The sequence below is a fragment of the Nothobranchius furzeri genome, chromosome 12 (genome assembly GCF_043380555.1).
Source record: "Nothobranchius furzeri strain GRZ-AD chromosome 12, NfurGRZ-RIMD1, whole genome shotgun sequence".
NCBI lineage: Eukaryota > Metazoa > Chordata > Actinopteri > Cyprinodontiformes > Nothobranchiidae > Nothobranchius > Nothobranchius furzeri.
The window spans coordinates 63,223,823-63,242,631 of NC_091752.1; the positions used below are offsets into that span (position 1 = coordinate 63,223,823).

General features: G+C 43.5%; 1 protein-coding gene across 2 annotated transcripts in view; it reads left to right on the plus strand.

Moving 5' to 3' along the window:
• Nucleotides 1–18,809, plus strand: part of prkcbb (protein kinase C, beta b) — a 166,559-nt gene that overhangs the window by 58,520 nt on the left and 89,230 nt on the right. For both annotated transcript variants that reach the window (XM_054750673.2, XM_054750672.2), the window contains exons 3-5: nt 1,775–1,857; nt 11,840–11,951; nt 12,090–12,218. In XM_054750673.2, the coding sequence (XP_054606648.1) occupies nt 1,775–1,857; nt 11,840–11,951; nt 12,090–12,218 (324 nt within the window). The remainder of the gene's footprint in view (nt 1–1,774; nt 1,858–11,839; nt 11,952–12,089; nt 12,219–18,809) is intronic.

Here is an 18,809-nt window from a genome sequence, read left to right on the forward strand (position 1 = left end):
GATGAATACAGAAGACATCCTGAGAGCCTAACAATATTCCAACGACGAGGGAGTAAGAATAAGAAAGTGTAGGTGGGAAGACAGAGCCAGGGAAATCCTTTTCAATGTTTCCATGACTTGAACTTTACAAATGCTGTACAATGTTAACCTAGTGAACTAGACCAAATTCTTGCCTTGCAAAGGTTATTTAGTCTGGTTTTCCAGGCAATGCTGTACCCAAGTTGGCATCAGTGCAGACTTCATAGTAGTTCATTTTAGGATGATTATATTGATGCTCTGAATGTTTTTGACAAAGCAGCAATGAAAGTAAATTTATTTCAAAAAATTTACTTGGGTAGAATACTTTGAAGACCTCCTCAATCCCACCGGCACATCTTCCAGTGAGGAAACAGAGTCCAGGGACTTTGGGTTGGACTGTCCAATCTGGTGCTGAGGTCAATGAGGTGGTCAAACAGCTCCTCGATGGCAAGGCTCTGGAGGTGGATGAGATCCGCCCAGAGTTCCTTAAGGCTCTGAATGTTGTAGGGTTGTGTTGGTCGACGCAGCTCTGCTATCGCGTGGACATCAGGGGCAGTTCCACTGGATTGGCAGATCGGGGCGGTGGTCCCCAGTTTAAAAAGGGGGACTACAGGATGTGTTCCAAACACAGGGGGATCACACCCCTGAGCCTCCCTGGTAAAGTCTGTTCAGGGGTTCTAGAGAAGCAGGTCAGACGGATTGTCGAACCTCAGATTTAGGAGGAGTGGAGGAGTTTATGTATCTTGGGGTCTTGTTCACGAGGGAGGGAAATATGGCACAATGATCAGCCTCCCGGCATGCGTTGCGGTTGATGATGCAATGCTCCCTGTCTCATTTTGACAATAATTTGCACACTTGTGGCACACACACACACACTTAAAGAGCAAGTCACCCCCAAATCAACTATTTTTTTCTGATAAACTGTATAAATGCATGTCTAATCATGTTGCAAACACGTGTAGTCAATAGTTTAGCACTTTAGTGCATTTTAGTTAAAATTTAAAATTTCTGACTGAAACTGTCAGTGTTGTGCCGTTGTCAGGTAAAAACTCTTCACTGCATTTGAATTTTTAATCTGCCACCGCTATTGGCTAAGAGGTATGCTATGATGTAAACTGGTACATTATGATGTCATAATGTCATGAGTGTGTGTAGTGGCTCCGCCCTCTCGGTCTGCTGGGCAACAGCATTTGTTGCATTTTTCAAACATGAAGTGGGAGTGAAGTACGCTTCTTGTAAGAGGTGACTTGCTCTTTAAAGCCTTACTGCGCACTTCACCCAAGTGCACTTCACAGAATACCGTAGAGCGCACTGCGAGTGTTGGTATTTGGCCATTGTCTGTTTAGGTTTGAGAGGGGAGGGCTCGGTGACGGAGAGTGCCTGGGTCTGTGTTTTGATTTGTTGGGAGAAAGTAATGACTCTAATATTAAGCTACCCAACAGGCTATAATGATAAAGAAAGGAAACTTTTATTTAAGTTTTTATTGACCCAGACACCACACGCCTATTGACGGAAATATATTGTTATTGACTTATTGCCCAGCCGTATGCTAAATTTTTATTTGATGGCCAAATATCCGGTCTAGCAAAGAAATGTTGAAAGATTTAAAGACTCAAAAGAATGTCTTTAATAAACGTCAGAAGAGCTCCTCGTAGCACAAAAAGCAGCTTGGGAAAGCAGCACAAACCCAGAAACATGGCACTATGATTGTACATAATAAGGTGTTCTCTTTGTTTTCGCCCCTCTCTCTTCGCAGTGTGTTGTTTCGTGGTCCACAAACGCTGCCATGAGTTTGTTACTTTCTCCTGTCCAGGCGCGGATAAAGGACCAGCCTCGGACGTGAGTACAAACACATTCCACACTTCAAATATATAAACCAGGGGTCACCAACCTGGTCCTTGTGGGCACCAAGGTGCCCCCAGGAACCCTATAAGGTGCTCTCAGTCCTAAAATACCTAACCCTAAAAGCATTGGAGCAGAGATGGCGTACAAAAAGATAAAAAAAGTATGTCACTACCTGTGAAACTTCCATAGCTGAGGTCAACAGAGTCAACAGAAAGTAAACCACAGACCTTTTTGGGACATGCTGCTCTGCCCTTACTTGTTATGGTGTGAACTTCCTAAATCACATGTGGCCTTGCAATTCTCCGGCCATTTCATGACCTCCCAGGACCAACTGCATGGAACGCTTTTGTTGCCGTTTCACGTCTGAAATGCTCCCGATGAGAAGGGAGCTTACGGGTAAAATGCTGGGGTCAGAGTCAACATGTTCATCCAATATATTCTGTAGTGGCAAATCCATTGTGTACCAGCAGAAAAGACAGATACATAATGTAAGAACATAAGATGTTCTAGTGTTTTGTTCTATATAAAACAAAAATATTAGTGTCATATTTTCCAACCAGAGGTGTGTCCAGACTTTTTTAAAATGCTGTGGCCCAGGTGGGGCACAGCTACCATAATCATCTGTTTTCTTTTTCATCTCAACTGACTAAAAGCTGCAATAAGCTTCATTTTTTAATAGTAACATCAAATGGCACCCTGCATCTCCATCATTTCCTGTCTATTTTCTGCACTCCCTTACTTCTTCTCCTGACACTTTTCCATATTTTCATATTTGGCTCCAGGGATGGGTACCTTTGACATTTGAATCGATTTGGTACTAATTGCCGGTACCTAGGAATTGATACCGGTACTTAACAGTACCAATTTTCGATACTTTTGAATGTTTATTATTTTATTTCTCTTTTATAATTAAATATATATTTTTCTCAATATATAACAATATTTGATAAATATCACTATAAATAACATTCAACTGTATTTTAACATCGTCCTTGTAGTTTTATAAGCTGATAATTAAACTGAAGCAAACATCTTTACTGTGAACTAAATTTACTGTGTATCTTCATTCCTTTTGCCGTCTTTTTTCATTTGATTTTTCCTACTGGGAAGTTAGAATTTCCGAGGAGAAAGCGAACGCACCATTAGCTGATAACGATGGTGGCAATGGAAGCTAACATATCAAGCTAACGTTATCTTAAACAGTTTATTTAGCTGCTGGAGCAGATTAAAACGATGATGCCTCACACTTAGATCGTTGTCGCTGGTTTCATCTTCACCCGTCGTATTTAGTAAAGTGAAGCCAAACTTTAGAGCACGTTCATGTTCTTCTAGTCAGAAATTCGGAGTTCCGAGGAGAAAGCGAACGCACCATTAGCGAAACGGAAGCTAACATATCAAGCTAACGTTATCTTAAACATTTTATTTACTTACCGGAGCAGATTAAGATGAGGATGTCTCACTTAGATCGTTGTCGCTGGTTTCATCATCACCCAGTTAGCCATCACATTTAGTGAAGTGGACCCAAGCTGTAGCGTGCGTTCTTTCTACCATGCTGTTCTGTTTACAACTGGCTCGCAGCGACCGATGACATAACGCTCTTGCGCATGCGCAGCTGTCTTGGCAAGTTCTCGTTATGAAGGACGGGTACCGAAACGAGGCACCGTTTCAAATGAAGTGAATCGGTGCTCGGTCGGTACTATGGAATTAGGTCGGTACCTTAAAGAGTACCGAATTCGGTACCCATCCCTATACCCCCCCCCCCCCCCGTGTCTCCGCCCTAAACTAAACTGCCCTGAACACCCTCTATTTAAATGCCGCTCCACTCAGGGGGGCTCTCGTTCTTAATTACGAGGTCTCGCCACCGCCACTGCATCTTGTTAATGAGTTTGCGGCCTTTTGACCTTAGTCCCTGGGACTGTTGGGTAACTGTTGCAGACTGGCTGTTCGTTTTAATAAAGAAGGAAAAGAAGCTTTTCACAAAAAGATATCAGCTGGAAAGATAATCAAAATCAACAAGATGGATTTAGCTATTTCTTTAAAATCTTTATGGATGACGATGCAGACTGACGCAGCATCAACGTTTCAGTCTCAGATTCGTGTGATCGTTCTGACTGCAGAGCTTTAATTCCTGTTGCACCTCCTGCTCTCTGTCAGCAACGTTCGTTTAAAAGAAGAATTCAATTATAGATCTGGGTTAATAGACTGGGCTCCCTGTGGGAGAAGTCGAGGGATAAAATCCTCTAATGAAACCTACATTTCAGGCCCGCAGTCAGCTCGACTGTATTGTTCAGAGCCATGCCTGTGCACATGTGTCCTTATTTAGACTTTGTCCACATAAGTGGTGAAGAGGGAAGGGCATGCACAGAATCACACTGCATAAAACTAGAATGGTGCCTAAATGTAGAAGGTGATTAACTTGGTTACATGAACAAATATTTCCTTTGAGTTGGGAACGTCTGGGATGTAGGAAGGCACAGATTCTAGTTCTGAATACTATCTTCTGATTCTTGTAAAGTTCTGGGGCCTCATTTCTGAAACTTTGGAAGAAATCCTCCCTAAAACAGACCAGCACAGATAAACACTGCGTACGCACAGCCTCACACCATCCCTTTTTGGTAAGTCTTCCTAGAAATGTGCTCAGGTGATTTTTGTGCCATACATGGTCAATGCTATGCATATACATACAGTAAGTGCCATTGGCAATTCACCAGTAGTCATGGCAACTGAGAGGTCTAGAAAACACAGGACTCTAGAAGGCGCTATATCAAATACAGGCCATTTACCATTTACCATTACCAGATCTAGATCTGGGATGGACGATTTAACACCTGGCCCATTTCAGCACTTTGATCTAATAGGACTTGAGCCAGGAAATCTTCCTGGCCTCTAAGAACTCCCCATCTGGATCCTGCCATTGCTGTGATCTTCTAATAGTGTCAGCACATCCATAATGAAGCGTTACACACGAACGCCACTGGAGTATTTATATATCTACTCAGTAATCTCACCAAACCACATCACAATTAATGCATCAATAGGTGCAATTGCTATGCAATTTGAAGACATTTGTATGAATGTAGTGTGATGTCAGTCTTTAAAGACATAATTAAGCAACTGTTTAATATTTTAGAATAGTTTTCTGGAGCCGGTAGGTGCTGGTGGTGGTCGGAGGGACCGGTGGTGCCAGTGTTCAGCAGTCTCACTTCCGTCAGTACACCCAAGGATAGCTGTGGCTACATTGCAGCTCATTGTAGCCTTCGTTTTTTCTATTTTTACCAGACATGTGGCCTGTTACCTGCAGCAGGCTAAAGCTAAACTTTCATTAGCCATTAGCAGTGTGTTCCTCTGGCTGCTATCGTTTTATCGCCTAGTCCCAAGACTGTGTGTGTGTGTGTGTGTGTGTGTGTGGGGGGGGGGGGGGTTGGGGGGGGGGGGGTTCAGTGATCCACACCTTTTAAAGTAAATTTTACACTCAATGAGAATATAAATGCAACACCTCTGTTTCTGCTCCGATTTTTCATGAGATGGACTTAAAGATCTAAAATTCATTCCAGATACACAATATTACCATTTCTCTCAAACATTGTTCACAAATCAGTCTAAATGTGTGATAGTCAGCACTTCTGCTTTGCTGAGATAATCCATCCCACCTCACAGGTGTGCCACATCAAGATGCTGATCTGACATCATGAGTAGTGCACAGGTGTACCTTATACTGCCCACAATAAAAGGCCACCCTGGAATGTGCAGTTTTGTCTCACAGCAAAATGCCACAGATGCCACAAGCATTAAGGGAGCATGCAATTGGCATGCTGACAGCAGGAATGTCAACCAGATCTGTTGCTTTGGCATTGAATGTTCATTTCTCCACCATAAGCCGTCTCCAAAGGCGTTTCAGAGAATATGGCAGTACATCCAACCGGCCTCACCACCGCAGATTACGTGTAATCACACCAGCCTAGGATCTCCACATCCAGCAGGTTCACCTCCAAGATCCTCTGAGACCAGCCACTCAGACAGCTGCTGAAACAATTGGTTTGCATAACCAAACAATTTCTGCACAAACTGTCAGAAACCGTCTCAGGGAAGCTCAGCTGCATGCTCGTCGTCCTCATCGGGGTCTCTACCTGACTCCAGCTTGTCGCGGTAACAGACTTGAGTGGGCAAATGCTCACATTCGATGGCGTCTGGCACGTTGGAGAGGTGTTCTCTTCACGGATGAATCTCGGTTTACATTGTTCAGGGCAGATGGCAGACAGCGTGTGTGGCGTCGTGTGGGTGAGCGTGTTGCTGATGTCAATGTTGTGTATCGAGTGGCCCATGGTGGTGGTGGGGTTATGGTATGGGCAGGCATCTGTTATGGACAAAGAACACAGGTGCATTTTATTGGTGGCATTTTGAATGCACAGAGATACCGTGATGAGATCCTGAGGCCCATTGTTGTGCCGTACATCCATGAACATCACCTCATGTTTTAGCAAGATAATGCACGGCCCCATGTTGCAAGGATCTGTACACAATTCTTGGAAGCTGAAAATGTCCCAGTTCTTGCATGGCCAGCATACTCACCGGACATGTCACCCGTTGAGCATGTTTGGGATGTGCTTGACCGACGTATACGACAGCGTGTACCAGTTCCCACTAATATCCAACAACTTCACACAGCCATTGAAGAGGAGTGGACCAGCATTCCACAGGCCACAATTGAAAATCTGATAAACTCTATGCGAAGAAGATGTGTTGCACTGCATGAGGCAAATGGTGGTCACACCAGATACTGACCGGTTCTGAGTCCCCAGACCCTCAATAAAGCAAAAAAATGCACATTCCAGGGTGGCCTTTTATTGTGGGCAGTATAAGGTACACCTGTGCACTACTCATGATGTCAGATCAGCATCTTGATGTGGCACACCTGTGAGGAGATTATGTCAGCAAAGCACAGGTGCTCACTATCACACATTTAGACTGATTTGTGAAAATGTTTGAGAGAAATGGTAATATTGTGTATCTGGAATGAATTTTAGATCTTTAAGTCCATCTCATGAAAAATCGGAGCAGAAACAAAGGTGTTGCTTTTATATTTTTGTTGAGTGTATATGTGCATATATACATTAAGGTAAAACTTTATGTTAATACAGCGAATGGGATGGAGGACCCGCCTGCTTGTTCTGGCTGTCACAGGACATCATGGTTGACATGACAGGATGTGTGATTTGTGTGTCGGCGTGTGTTGACTGATGCTGCTGGCAGGAAACATAAAGAACAGGATGAGGGGAGTTGATTTAAAACAAAAGGAACAGAGGGCGAGAGAACGTTCATTGACAGGAAAACAAATTAAAACAGTGGACGCCTTAATGTAGGCATCATTCTGGCACAGCGTGTGTGTGTGTGTGTGTGTGTGTGTGTGTGTGTGTGTGTGTGTGTGTGGGTATGCGTGTGTGTGTGTGTGTGGGGGGGGGGTGTATCTGTGTGTGTGTGTGTGTGTGTGTGTGTGTGTGTGTATATCTGTGTGTGTGTGTATGCATCTGTGTGTGAGTGTGTGTGTGTGTGTTCATCTGTGTGTGTGTGTGGGTATGCGTGTGTGCGCACGCATGTGTGTGTGTGTGTGTGTGTGTGCGTGTGTGTGTGTATGCATCTGTGTGTGAGTGAGTGTGTTTGTGTATCTGTGTATGTGTGTGTGTTCATCTGTGTGTGCATGTGCATGTGTGTGTGTGTATGTGTGTGTGTGTTCATCTGTGTGTGTGTATGTGTGTATGTGTGTGGGTATGCGTGTGTGCGCGCGCATGTGTGTGTGTGTGTGTGTGTGTGCAAGTTTCAGGTTCTGACTCAGCAAGACAACAGATGCCTCACGATACACGTGTTTCTTCAGGAGAAGGTAGCAACAAACAAACTATACGTGTTACTCAGACGGTTTAGTAAAATGAAAATCAATATGCAATATGAATACATAAAAGTAATCTTTCACCTTTTACTCATAAATTGCTTTGCAATAAACTACTACTTTAAAAATCGTGTTACAATATTCTTCTGTTACACCAACTTATGGAATAGCTAGCTCTGGTAGCCGAGGATCAGACCACTAAGGTCTCCGACTTCAACTAACGCCTGTCACACATTGCACCCAACCTCTTTGGCTCCTTCCATGATGATCACGCTGTGATCTCCGGCTTTCGCTGGAATGATTCGCAGCGGAGTGTGAAGCAGCTGGGATGAGAATAAGCTCCTCTAAATCCGAGACCACGGTCTTGAGTCGAAAAACAGCAGAATGCCTTCTGCAGGTCAGGGATGAGGTCCCGCCTCAAGTGGAAGAGTTTAAGTATTTTGGAGCGGGAGATCGACAGGCAGATTGGTGCTGCGTCTGCAGTGATGTTGTACCAGTCGGTCACACGGAAAGTGAAGCTCTCGATTTATCGGTCGATCGATGTTCCTACAGTCACGAGCTTTGGGTAGTGACCGAAAGAACGAGATCACGGATACAAACGGCCAAAATTTGTTTTCTCCGCAGGGTGGCAGGGCTCTCCCTTAGAGATAAGCTGAGAAGCTCGGTCATCCACACCACATCGAGAGGAGCCAGTAGAGGTGGCTCTGGCATCTGGCTGGCACTCCTCCCTGTTGAGGTTTTCTAGGCACCTCCAACAGGAACCCAAAGGAACACCCGCATGCTGGATACACACACACACACACACACACACACACACACACACACACACACACACACACACACGTGTGAGAACCTGGGAGTGGAGGCAGCTGCCTGAGAGGTAGTTGGAGACGGAGTGTCTCCATACTCCATATGTATATATATATATATATATATATATATATATATATATATATATATACATATATATATACATATACATATATATCAGCACCTTGGGCTTCTGATAACGTTGTGGAAGGTGCTCTACAAATAAAATTGATTGATTGATTGATATGAGATTTCTTTTTAGGCAAAGTGATAATAAGATGCAGGGGCCTCATTTATAAAGCATGCTTATTCACTAAGCAGGGTCTCAAAATTGCATGAGTAATTTTCTACACAAACTTTGTGGTTAAGAAATGACACCATGTTCTTGTGTATGTCTTCAGATTACTTGTTGGTGCATTCATTGTCAGACGCGTGACAGCACATCTGTTAATGTTCCCCGTAGATCCCTGAGCACCACAATACAGCCATTTTGGATGCATCACTGATTATTGCCATCTTCCTCTTTGCCTCCATCCAACCACTTCTTTATTTATGTTTTTTGTTTTTTTTGTGCACTTTTTCGTGCCACGGACAAGCACCTCTTGGTTGAAATGGTTACCCGTAAAATGCCACTGATGAGTCGGCTTGTGTATATGCAGACTGTTCATCGAGTCCTTGGCGTTGACCATTTATGGCAGGAAGCGGATGTGTAGGAGGCAGGATATGATATAGGGAGCCTAAGTCATGCCCATCTACTTCTGGACCATGGATCCCTGGAAGAACGAAAAAATGAATGCAAGTCAACGGGGCTAAAAACGCTATTGTCTAATTCCGCTTGTTTTGTGCCATGGATTTCACATATGATGCCCATGAAGTTTAAAGACGCATTTTGATACCAAGAACGTGCTTATTTTCGAACAGGCGGAAACGCTATTTCATGTTTTGTGTGAAAACAAGTCCAGGACTACAAATGCGCTTCACGAAAGTGACGTCATAGAGTCAGACACGGAGAAAACTGAGGGAAAATGGCTGTAAGTTCAGTAAACTTCCCACAGGAGGAAAGAATTCACCATAAATCTGATCATGTGGTAAGTAGCAGCTACGTTAGTGGAGAGGAGATTATGTGGTGACGATTTCTGGTGTGTAGTCAGGCAAATTAGGAACTTTTACAAGCTGATAAATCTCCAAATACGTGACTGGCATGGTCGAAACACCCATCATTACTTTTCATTTAAATTGCAGTACAACATGTGTGCGATCCAGGGCTTAAGGCAAAGCGGATTAGAAAATAGCGTTTTTAGCCCCGTTGACTTGCATTCTTTTTTTTTTCTTCCGGGGACCCAGGAGCCGACTAGAAAGGGAGGAGACTTAGGCTCCCTATAAAACACCTGAATTCTAGGATGGGTGTGAATGATAAAGCAGAAATTGCATGCAGCTGTGCATAAGCGGTGACTTATAAGTCGGACAATTAATTAGCATACTTTTTTTGCTGAGTTTAAAAGTCTCTTTCTGGAGAATTTCTCTTATCCGATGGCACCATCTAGTGGCTGACAAGCATATCACACAAAAAGTCTATCGCTCAGTTTTTTAAGATGGCGACTTCACGTTTCTTGTTTATAAATGTGCTTCTGTAGCCGACAAACAGAGCTAAAACATGTTGTTTAATGAGTATTATTCTCACGTCATGTTGTGTTCTCATACATTTAAATTTTAAAGACTTTCTTGTCCGTGAAAAGTTCATCAACTCTGCATCAGCCGAGGTATTCCTTAAATGTGAAGCGTCTAAGCAGTAGTCTAACGCTATTGGTTAGTTCTGGTCAGCGCTCAGTCTCCTATTGCATGGAGCTCTGCGGGGCAGGGGGCGTGCTTAGCAAAAAAAAAAAAAAGATGCATTGCTTATATTATATCACAGTACATGATAAGATAACCACTTTTATGGATTTCTGAAAAATCATGCATCATTTCTGAAAGTGGAAAACTCCGGAAAGCTACTTTAAGTGCGACTATAGTAAAGCTTCTACACAAAGTTTTATAAATGAGGCCCCAAGTCCTGAGAGCATAAAATGTTTCTGCTGATTTAGAAACGTAATCCTAAACAGGATTACTGAGGAGGGGTGGCTTTGTTTGTCGTCCTGTAACACCTGCAGTCTGTTTCTTCAGTTTGCGAAGCACAATCAGACAGCATGTTGAAATTTATAGGCGTGTTCGCTTTGTGAATCTGATTCTGGAAAGAAGCAGATAGCGGGAGGAATAAAGGAGCTATCACTGAGTTATTTAAAGAGCTGTCAGATCCAGAATCAGAGTGGGATTTCCTTTCTAAATCCCAGTGCACCTGAACATGTGCCTCACTCCCAACACTCCCACGTTCAGCTGTTATTGAAAGCACTTTATTAATGAGACGTTTTGTGGGAGATGCTTGTGGGTGAGGTGGATATCATAAAACATGAAGATGTGCGGGAAAAGGGGAGACAAGACAGTGCATGTGCCATTTGTTCGTCCTTATATTTGTGTTAAATGTGAAAACTGTACTGAAAAAACTTAAAAAATCGTTTTAACAGGCTGAACATGGAAATAGTCTCCTACACCTATCTCCTGCATTAGCGTCTGATAGAAACTCTAGGATTAGAAAAGCCTGACAGATCTACGTCACACCGTCACTTAACATTCATGGACTCACCCATCTTGGCTCACGACGGGGAAGGCTGTTGTTGGTTTAGCGTCCAGGAAACGGCAGAGAATTTCTTGACTAGAAGCTAACCATTAGCATTAGCAACTCCACCACACAGCAGAGCTCCTCCAGGCTTGTGTTATTTGTGGAGATAAAACATCAGCTTTGCAGAGCAAACAGAGTCGGTGGCAGAGTCACATTACTGTTAGCCAATCAGAGGAAAGATGTCCAAATATCAGGAGATAAGACTCTTAAGTCCTGCCATCGGGAGTTCAGCTGTGATGTGGCTCACTCCTAGTTCCTGAAACGGGTGCACCAGAGCGTTTTTCCCCAGAGTACAACTCACAAGGCATTCATTCCTACTAGAGACCACTTCAAATGTACTAATTAAACAAGTGTTCAACGCCGTTAACGCCATTTGGTGAAAATGTAACACGGTTGGCCGGCACGGTGGTGCAGTGTGAGCCTACGGAGGACCTCATATTCAACTATTTCCTCATGGATACAACACAATCAAAGTCTCAGTGAAATGATTACATTCTTCCCCTAACTGGGCCTGTTACACATCTAAATTATTAAAGACTTTTTGTCTAATCCTCTGAGTTGTTTCTCTGCAGGACCCGAGGTCAAAGCACAAGTTTAAGATCCACACCTACTCTAGTCCAACTTTCTGTGACCATTGTGGCTCGCTTCTCTACGGCCTCATACACCAGGGCATGAGATGTGACCGTATGTACACACACACACACACACACACACACACACACACACACATACACACACACTCATATCTGATCATACTTGTGGAAATCACTATAATTAAATGTATTTACGTCATATAAAAGATCTCATATGTCGTTTTTGCAGACTGTATGATGAACATCCACAAGCGCTGTGTTCCCAACGTGCCCAACCTGTGCGGGACGGACCACACTGAGAGGAGAGGTCGCATCGAGATCAGTGCTGAGGTCAAGACTAACGTTCTGACCGTCACCAGTGAGTTTACACCAACAACACACACACACACACACACTTGCAAATATACGAGCTCAGAAGGTTTAGAATGCCTGTGGTTTGTCTCCCTCTGCTGTTAGACCAAGAGAAGGTGAAAGAATTGGAATTCTTAAAGGATCGTGAACGTTTAGTTGGCTTTACTTGCAGATTTCCTCAAAAAAAAAATTTTTTTTACACAATCTTTGTTTCTCAGTGCAGATCCAGTTAATTCCAGGTGATTTTTAAGCTAAAACTCAAATATTAGTTTTTCTTGGAAATGACAGCGGTGATTTAAATTTAAATATGAAATGATATATTGTCATATTTTGTCTTACGCCAACATTTCTCAGTTTAATTTTCTTTTCTTGTTAGAAGCATTTACATGGAAGGAGAAAGAACCAAGTTTGTGGACATGTTTAGTTTGTGTGGATAGTGGCACTGTTGTCCTGCAGCGAGAGTTGCAGGTTCAAATCCCAGCAGTGGCCCTTCTGTATGGAGCTAGAGAGTTCTGTCCGTGCATGTGTAGAGCTTCCGGTTACCTCCTCATGGACAAGAACATGCGTGGCAGGGAAAAGGGAGACTCTAAATTGTCCGCGTGTGTGTGTGTGTGTGTGTGTGTTTAGGTTACGCCGCCGTGTTTGTGTTTAAAAGCAGATTTACCATTGCAGCTTTAATGCAATTAACATATTACATTGCATTAGCTGTTCCACATTTTTTTAAATCAAGGTCTCTACTCGTTCAAAACAATGGGATTAAAATTCTGGACTTGGAATCAGGTCTGGAAAATCAGAAAAAGATGTATTTTTATCAGGGATGGTCCGACCCAATCACGTTATTGGAAATCGGGTTAGATCACGTCATTTTTAGGAAATCGGAATTGATGGAAAAACAATGGCATGATCTGCTGTCTTTTCCCACCTTTATAAACGTACCAGCTCTACAGGTGTTTTGTAGAAAAAGGTTACTCTGCTGCTGACCGCCATGTGCCGTGCCATCCCTGCTGCTAACAGCCCCACACTGAGTAAACGATTAAAAATATGAGCGACAACGAGGGACCGTTGCTCTGGCTTGGGTCACCAGGAGGTCACCTCATTTGTTTTAGATAAATGTTTACGTAAAAATTCTGTTGCAGATTTTTTGCTGATGAAATTTAAGTTAAAAACTTCTAATAAATAATTTCACGGAATAAAAATGACTGAAGTCATAATCTGGTGTGACCTAGCACACACTTTTATTTGCTCATAGGCGTAATGTCATTTCCGTGGCGTGTTTATCCTTCCCTTTGTCTAGCTTGAAGGACTGCTGTTATTGCGTCTACTAGCTCAAACCTGAGTTTGGGATTAAATTCTGCAGCTGAATGACTGAAAACCAGGATGTTACTCAGTAGAAACTTTGCTTTAAGAAACAAGCAAACACTATTTATTGTAATATTTAGATGTTATTTATGTAGGATTGAATGACACTTGTGTAAGTACCACAGAACTATCTTTTAAATCTGAAATCTAACAGCGATCTCATAAAGAAAACTCAATATCACAACTATATTTTCTCTTTCACTTCTTGCAATCAAATAGGTGAATATTTCTTTATTTGAAAAATATTTTTGAACACAATCAAAATACAAAACACTCATTTTTCCTCCTTTACATGCAGTTACATATTTAACCAGCAGGTGGCAGCATATGTCAACATTAAAGCAGTTGATTGCTTGAACTGATTTTACATTTGTTGCTGCTTTGTCTAAAAGTTGTAGAGCATCATCTGTTCCTCCTAAATAACTTTCTTTAGAAATTATATATGTTCAGAAAATGAACTTGAGCCTTTTCTCATGCAGCAATGGATTGTGGGTAATACACTTCACCCAAGTCCGCGTCGATGCAGGCTTGGGTGAAGTGTGGATCAAATGTGCAAAGTGGAAGTGGAAGTGCGAGTATTGGGACTGGGCCCAAATGTATTTTAGACCCAATTTTTTGGTTATATGTTATGTCGCCGCCAGTATTTTTCAACAGCTTTTTAATTAATTTCCAACAGCTTGATGGATATTTCTAGAGATTAATGGTATAAACTACTCTTAGCTCTTTAAAACACAGCAAAGTGATCGGGATCAGAATGTGCCACTGGGGGTAGACCTGCTGCTAGTTAGCGTGCTTCCTGGTCTCCTCCCTTGTGAGGTTTTCTGGGCACGTCCAACCGGGAAGAGACCTAAAGGAAGACCCAGGACACGCTGGAGGGACTATGTCTCTTGTCTGGCCAGGGATTCCCCGTTGGAGCTGGCCCAAGTGACTGGGAAGAGGGAAGTCTGAGCTTCTCTGCTTAGGCTGGTTCCTCCATGACCAGACACAAAAGCGGATGAAAATGGATGGATGTATGTTTGTAAAGTCAAGTTAGATTTTACATATTGTCCTATGATTGTATAAATTATAGGTTTACCATGTGTTTTAGTAACAAATACAAAAAACGTCCTCACCAAAGGTCGATCCAAATTATAACAAACGAATAGGCAAGATGATCTTTTGAAGAGTTTGATCCCTGTTTGACACCGTTCTGGGTTCCCACGCTCACAGACTGATCATCAGCTCCTCGTTACTGTAGGAAATGATAAGACAAGACACACTCTCGCCCTCTTTCTGTTTCTCTTTTTGTGTGCGTGTGTGAGAGAGAGAGGCAGACAGAGTGAGAGAGAGAGGGAGAGAGACACACACAAAGAGAGAGAGGGAGAGAGAGAGAGAGAGAGAGAGAGAGAGAGAGAGAGAGAGAGAGAGAGAGAGACAAAGAGAAAGAAAGGGACAAATAGAGAGAGAGAGAGAGAGAGAGAGAGAGAGACAAAGAGAAAGAAAGGGACAAATAGAGAGAGAGAGAGAGAGAGGGAGAGAGAGAGAGAGAGAGAGAGAGAGACAAAGACAAAGAGAGAGAGACAGAGAGAGAGAGAGAGACAAAGAGAAAGAGAGGGACAAATAGAGAGAGACAAAGAGAAAGAAGAGAGAGAGAGAGAGAGAGAGAGAGAGAGAGAGAGAGAGAGAGAGAGAGAGAGAGAGAGAGAGAGAGAGAGAGCAGTAAATTCACCCAGAGCTACAATGCAGCAAGGAAAATTGAACTCACATCATTTAAACTTCCCAAAAAATAGTTTTTAATTAACAAAACTAACCTGTGAGTTTCTATTATGGCACAATAACAGTAAATATAATGCTTTTGTGCTCATTTGGTGATGAAGGTTTTAATGTATGTGACGATCTCAGCAAAACTGTTAAAAGCCGCGGTAGTACTCAATCTTTTCCACAGGGAGCAGTGTGGAGCCACTAAATCTGTTCCTGCCATGGGTGATTAAAAAAAACAAGTAGCTGCTGTTGGGAATGAACAACAGAACCATCAGGAATTGTACCACAGCTCAATGAAGCATCATCTGCTCAAAAATAGCTGCTACAGTTAGATGCATAGTTGATATTATTTTATTATTATTAATAATAATAATAATAATAATCCACTTGCTTTTTAAAGTATACGAGTGTTGACCCTTCTCTCCATAGCAGCTTTAGACACATCTCCAAGATCTTGGAAAAGGTTGTTGCTAAACAACTCACAGCTGCTCTTGATGAACATAACATCTATGGTTGCTTACTGTCAGGTTTTCGTAGAGCTCATTCTACTGAAACAGCTCTTCTTAGTGTTTCTAATGACCTTCTGACCCACAGTGATGCAGGGGACGGTTCTGTTCTGGTCCTGCTGGACCTGACTGCAGCCTTTGACACTGTTGACCATTACCTGCCACTGGAGAGGCTGAGAGATTGGGTAGGCCTATCAGGAACTGCTCTTGAGTGGTTCTCCAGTCTGTCTGAGCGTTCCTTCTCTATGGTCGTCTCCAAGTTTAGGTCTTCCACCACCTCCTTCACCCACGGTGTCCCTCAAGGCTCTGTGCTGGGGCTACTACTTTTCCTCTATCTGATTTCTCTTCAGCACATCCTGTGCTCCTTCAAAGGAATCTCCTACCATCTTTACGCGGATGACATCCAACTGTACATCTCCTTTAAGCCCCATGAGATGTCTAAGCTGCAGCTGTTACACACCTGCTTAGACTCTATTAAAACCTGGATGGCTGGGAACTTTCTACAGCTGAATGAAGATAAGACTGAGATCTTCATCTGTGCCCCAGACAAGCTGGTTCTCAGGGTTCTCACACCAAAGCCACTGTCAGGAATATTGGTGTGACCTTTGACCCAGCTCTCACCCTGGATTCTCATGTCAGTTCTCTTGTTCGCTCTTCCTTCTTCCATCGCAGGAACATTGCTAAGCTGAGTCCCATTCTGTCCCGCTCTGAACTTGAGACAGTTCTCCACACCTTCATCTCCTCACGCTTAGACTACTGTAACTCTCTTTTCACGTGTCTGAGCAGAACCTCCCTGAACCGTCTACAGGTGGTTCAGAATGCCTGTGCTCGGCTTCTGACCAAGTCCTCCAAACACACCCACATCACCCCACTTCTCCTCCAGCTTCACTGGCTGCCAGTCAACTTCAGGGTTCATTTCAAGATCCTGGTTCTGGTCTATAGGGCCTTACATGGACAAGCACCATCTTACATTGGTGATCTTCTCAGTCCCTACACCCCCAGCAGGTCCCTTCTTTCTTGTAATAAATTTTGAAAACAGAACCTTTTCTGGACTTTATCAGCCTCAGTGGTTGACACTAGGACATCGATTACAGTCCAGAGGCTGACTGATGTTGGTTTTTCTATTTAAGACAAAGAAGAAGACACTTTTTTTTACATGTCTCCTCTCAAGATAAAGATCATGAGGCACTTCACAAGAACAAAAAAAGAAGAAGATAAAATATTTATATACATTTATCAAGCTGACTGATGTATCGGGCCAACCGATATGTCGGTCTACCCCTAGTTCAAATTAAACTACTACGTACACAAGATGCTTTCTCAGCACATAGAAGAACCTCCAATGAGGCTGTACCACCATCATAAACCATTCTGCTGCTGCTGTCTCCATAAGCACACCTCCTGCACTCACACAGCTCTACACACACCCCTGCATGTCCTTCTGTGACCAACAACCTACAAACATAAATCCTGCATGTGCATTTGGGGTCAAACTGAAGTTACACTGATCTGAATAACGGTGGATTCACACACATTTACTCTCCACTATTTACTCCCAGTGTCCTCTGAGACCATTTGGCATGCTCCTCTCTTTACGGCTCTCCTCAGTCAGCATTTGATGGTCACTTTAACAGGCATCATCTAATATTTATTGACCTGCTGTGTTGAGAGTTTAGTGCTGGGTCCGTGCTGTGTTTAACCTGTTGGAAAGATGTTCTGATAGCAGCCTTTCTCTAGCGTCTCAGGGTTTTCTCACACCAGGAAGCTCTCCTCTTCATATTGTGGCTCTTGCAGGGTATTTGGAGTTATTTTTAAATAAGCTTACAAGCTGTCAGTTGTTTTTGATTTGGTTCTGTTACCAAGACAAAACTAAGCTGCCAACTTTTACAAATCTTCAAACAAAAGAGCACAGTCATGGCTGAGATCAGCTCTTTGTGAGTGCCCTTCTGCAGGAACGTCAGTGTGAAACTTTTCCTTCTATAACCTCGACTGACACTAGAAGCTCCGACAGGCGGCTCTTATCTTTTTTCTCACAGCAGAAAAGCAGATAATTACCTTAAAGCTCTCATTCACTTGTTTTTCAAGTCATCTGCAGTGGGCTCTGGTGTAAATGAAAGCCTTGTCAGTCATTATCTGTGGGTTATCACCCAGTCATTATCTAAGGCTCTCCTATTTCAGGAAGTAAAAGTTAGCTGGAGGAGAAAACGGCAGGATTTGGAATCCTGCTCATTATTATTCATGATACGTGGACAGCTCACCTCTGATTGGCCAAAGCCTGATTTATACTTCGTCAGCTCCACAAGGGAGACTAGCACGCCCGGACGAAGACAATTTGCCCTCACACCTCTCTGTCTCCTGGGAAGTGTTGCTAAGCAATTCCCTGCCAGGACACTAGAGGGCGTAGCGCTGTTCTGTCGTATCCTGTCCAAGATAGTGTTGTGATAGTTGCTGCCTGGCGGCTGCAATGCCCCTGAGTACATCTGGGTGGGGACCTGAGGGCTCGGGGTTGGCCGGCCTTGTGTGGGGATCTGGGCGGGGTCTTGGGGGTCGGGTCCTGACATGTATGCTGCCGGGAAGAAGGCAGTAACATACGGCAGTGCCTGGCCCGGGCTCAGGGGCCTTGGGTAGACCTTGGCTCCTCTGCTGTCCATCACGGGGGAGAGGGATGTCCAGGAGGGGGAGGACTCAACCTTACCTGGATGTCCTATGTCTTATATATTCTGGAAGCTGTGCAAATATAGTGATGGGAGTAGATATTCTGCTGGGGTGGGGCTGCGTTGTTCCCTTGGACTCCGTGGAGCTCTGCAATACTGCTGCTTTGGGCCTTGGCAAGATGGGCTGGGGTCTCCATGCCCTGGGTGGCATTTTGGCAACGAAGGTGCCTATTGAGGCCAATGGGCGAGCTGGCTTGCTGGAGCGCTTAGGCCAACCAGCCATTCCTTCCTATCCCCACACATTTTTCTCCTCCTGCTCCCTCACATCATCACACAAAC